Below are 2,333 nucleotides of genomic sequence, written 5' to 3'. Positions count from 1 at the left end.
CACTTGTGATATTTCTGTTGTAGCAGCACTAGATGACTAAGACAGACTATCCTGAGGTAAGATCCTCTTCCCCAGGTTAAGAACCTCTGATATAGACAATGGAGAACCAACAAGGTTTTTATTTAGACTTCTGGTTTTTTTTTGTTTTTTTGTAGATTTGTTTTTATGGAGGAAAACTGGGTCATGCCTCCTAATTGACAGTGATGGTTGATAGATGCTTTTGATAACCAAAACCCAGTGAACCCCTTCAGAGTATCTGTTGAATAAGAACAGACATGGCTTTTTAAATCGTTTTTGCCCTCCGCAGCTATTCTTAAAGATTCCTCATTGCTCAGGCATTTTTTGTACGGGGACATCAGGCTCAGTGCCAAAAATAGGGAGAAGGCTGAAATAACTGACTTGTTGGATACATTCCTGTCAGTTTTGAAGGAATGGGATATAGACCTCAGAACCATGGCATTGTACAATCTGATCGCCAAAGCAGGAGACTAAGACCATAATAACAACTCTTCCACCTCTCCTAAAACTAATATTCACCAGGTTCACGTTCAACCTTCCTCTGGTATTCCTCAAAAGAACTATTCTCTACAAAAGAAGTTTCACCAGCAGAACTAAACGTGCCCTGGAAGAAAGGAAGGTGTGGATGCAGGGCTCTGGGTACTAACCACAAAGCAGGGCTCTGAGTACGATATAGGTTTACCACCCAGGGCTCCAGTTGTACTTACTCGTCAGAAACCTCAATAGATGACTTCTTATAGCCAGACTTGCTCCTCTTCTTCAGCCCCGCAGACTTCTTCCCCATTCTTACCAGTAGGAAAACCACCACCACAGCTGAGGGAATGAAGACCAGAATGGAAAGAAGGGCCACAGAGGACAGCATGGTGCCAAAACCTAGAGAAAGAAAAAGAGACATGGGAAAGTGCTTCCTTTGTCAAATGACATGAGAGAGATTTTATTTTTGCTCTTGTATTTCTTTTGGTTGCAAGAAATAAATTCATTGCAGAAAAAATAGAAAATACACAAAAGTACAGGAAAAAAAAAAAAACCTGTTACCATCGAGTCAATTCTAACTCATAGCGACCTTATAAGACAGAGTAGAACTGCCCCATAGGGGTTCCAAGGAGCAGCTGGTGGATTCGAACTGCAGACCTTCTGGTTAGCAGTCAAACGCTCAACCACTACACCACGAGCACCCCTCAAAAAAAAAAGCACAAAGAAGATTTAAAAATTACCCATAATTGCAGCACTTGGGGATAACACTTCGATTATCTACCTTTCCAATCTTCTCTCAAGAGGTATGTGGACATGGGTGTGTATGTGGAAGTGAGGTCTATATTTTTAGAAGTATGGATCCTATTGTGTATATTATTTTTAATCTGCTTTTTTACTTAATAAAGATTCTCCATGTCATTCAAAATTCTTTCCTGACGTGACTTTTAATGGCTGCATAGTAGTCTACCATATTGAATCATTTATTTATTCAATCCTCTAATGCTAGACATTCGAGTTGTTTCCAATTCTTTGAATCTACAAATCAAATCATGATGATCATCCTTGTACATAACTCCTTATGCTTATCTTTATTTTTGTAAGGTAGAATGTTTAAATGGAATTACTGGATCAAAAGGCATGTACTTTTCAGGCATCTGATTCATACTACCAAACTGTCTTCCAGAAATATTATATCAATTTCTACTTCCACCAGCAGTATATGAATACACCCAGGGTCTTTGAAACCTATGAGTTACTGTCAGCAAGAAAGAAAGAGGGAAAGAAAGGAGGAAGGGAGGGAGGAAGGAAGGAAAGAGAAAGAAACATCTGAGAAATGGTAAGGCATCTAATATGAACCATAATGTAGTCCTGAATCTCTAAGTCTTTGGTTCAAATACAACTAAGAACTAGAAAGACCATTCGATAGTCACCTGGGAATAATGAAGGAAAAAAAAGTCCATAATCTACTCTCCTCCTGTTTCATGCTAAAAGGAAATCACTGCCCTTTGTAGCATAAAAGAACTGCCTGCCTCCCATCATTAGAGAGGGTATCCTTTAAAGACATAGGCAAGAACATCGCCTCATGGCTGGGGGTTATGAACCTACTAGGGAAACTAGAGTGATTTCTAGTTTACACAGATAACATCCCTCTGTCTCATCAGGAGTTTGCCATACATTCCACAAGACCTACTGTTACCCAGAGTAAAAGGAAAAAAAGAAGAATAGAGAAACTATGACAATATTTGAAGAGAAAAATTTAGTTTGCAAAATAAAGATTGTTTAATCAATGTCATGAAACAATATGTGTACTACTGTTTCATGAGAAACTGTTTGTTCTGTAA

General features: G+C 38.7%; 1 protein-coding gene across 1 annotated transcript in view; it reads right to left on the bottom strand.

Annotated features, from left to right (window-relative positions):
* Positions 1-2,333, bottom strand: part of MPZL3 (myelin protein zero like 3) — a 27,949-nt gene that overhangs the window by 8,635 nt on the left and 16,981 nt on the right. The window contains 1 exon segment of the mRNA XM_023739973.1: positions 726-926. Coding sequence (XP_023595741.1) covers positions 726-926 — 201 coding nt within the window.

Source organism: Trichechus manatus, unplaced genomic scaffold, assembly GCF_000243295.1.
Source record: "Trichechus manatus latirostris isolate Lorelei unplaced genomic scaffold, TriManLat1.0 scaffold00143, whole genome shotgun sequence".
NCBI classification, from domain to species: domain Eukaryota; kingdom Metazoa; phylum Chordata; class Mammalia; order Sirenia; family Trichechidae; genus Trichechus; species Trichechus manatus.
The sequence above is the reverse complement of the archived record's forward strand: the minus strand, read 5'-3'. Positions and strand labels throughout refer to the sequence as shown.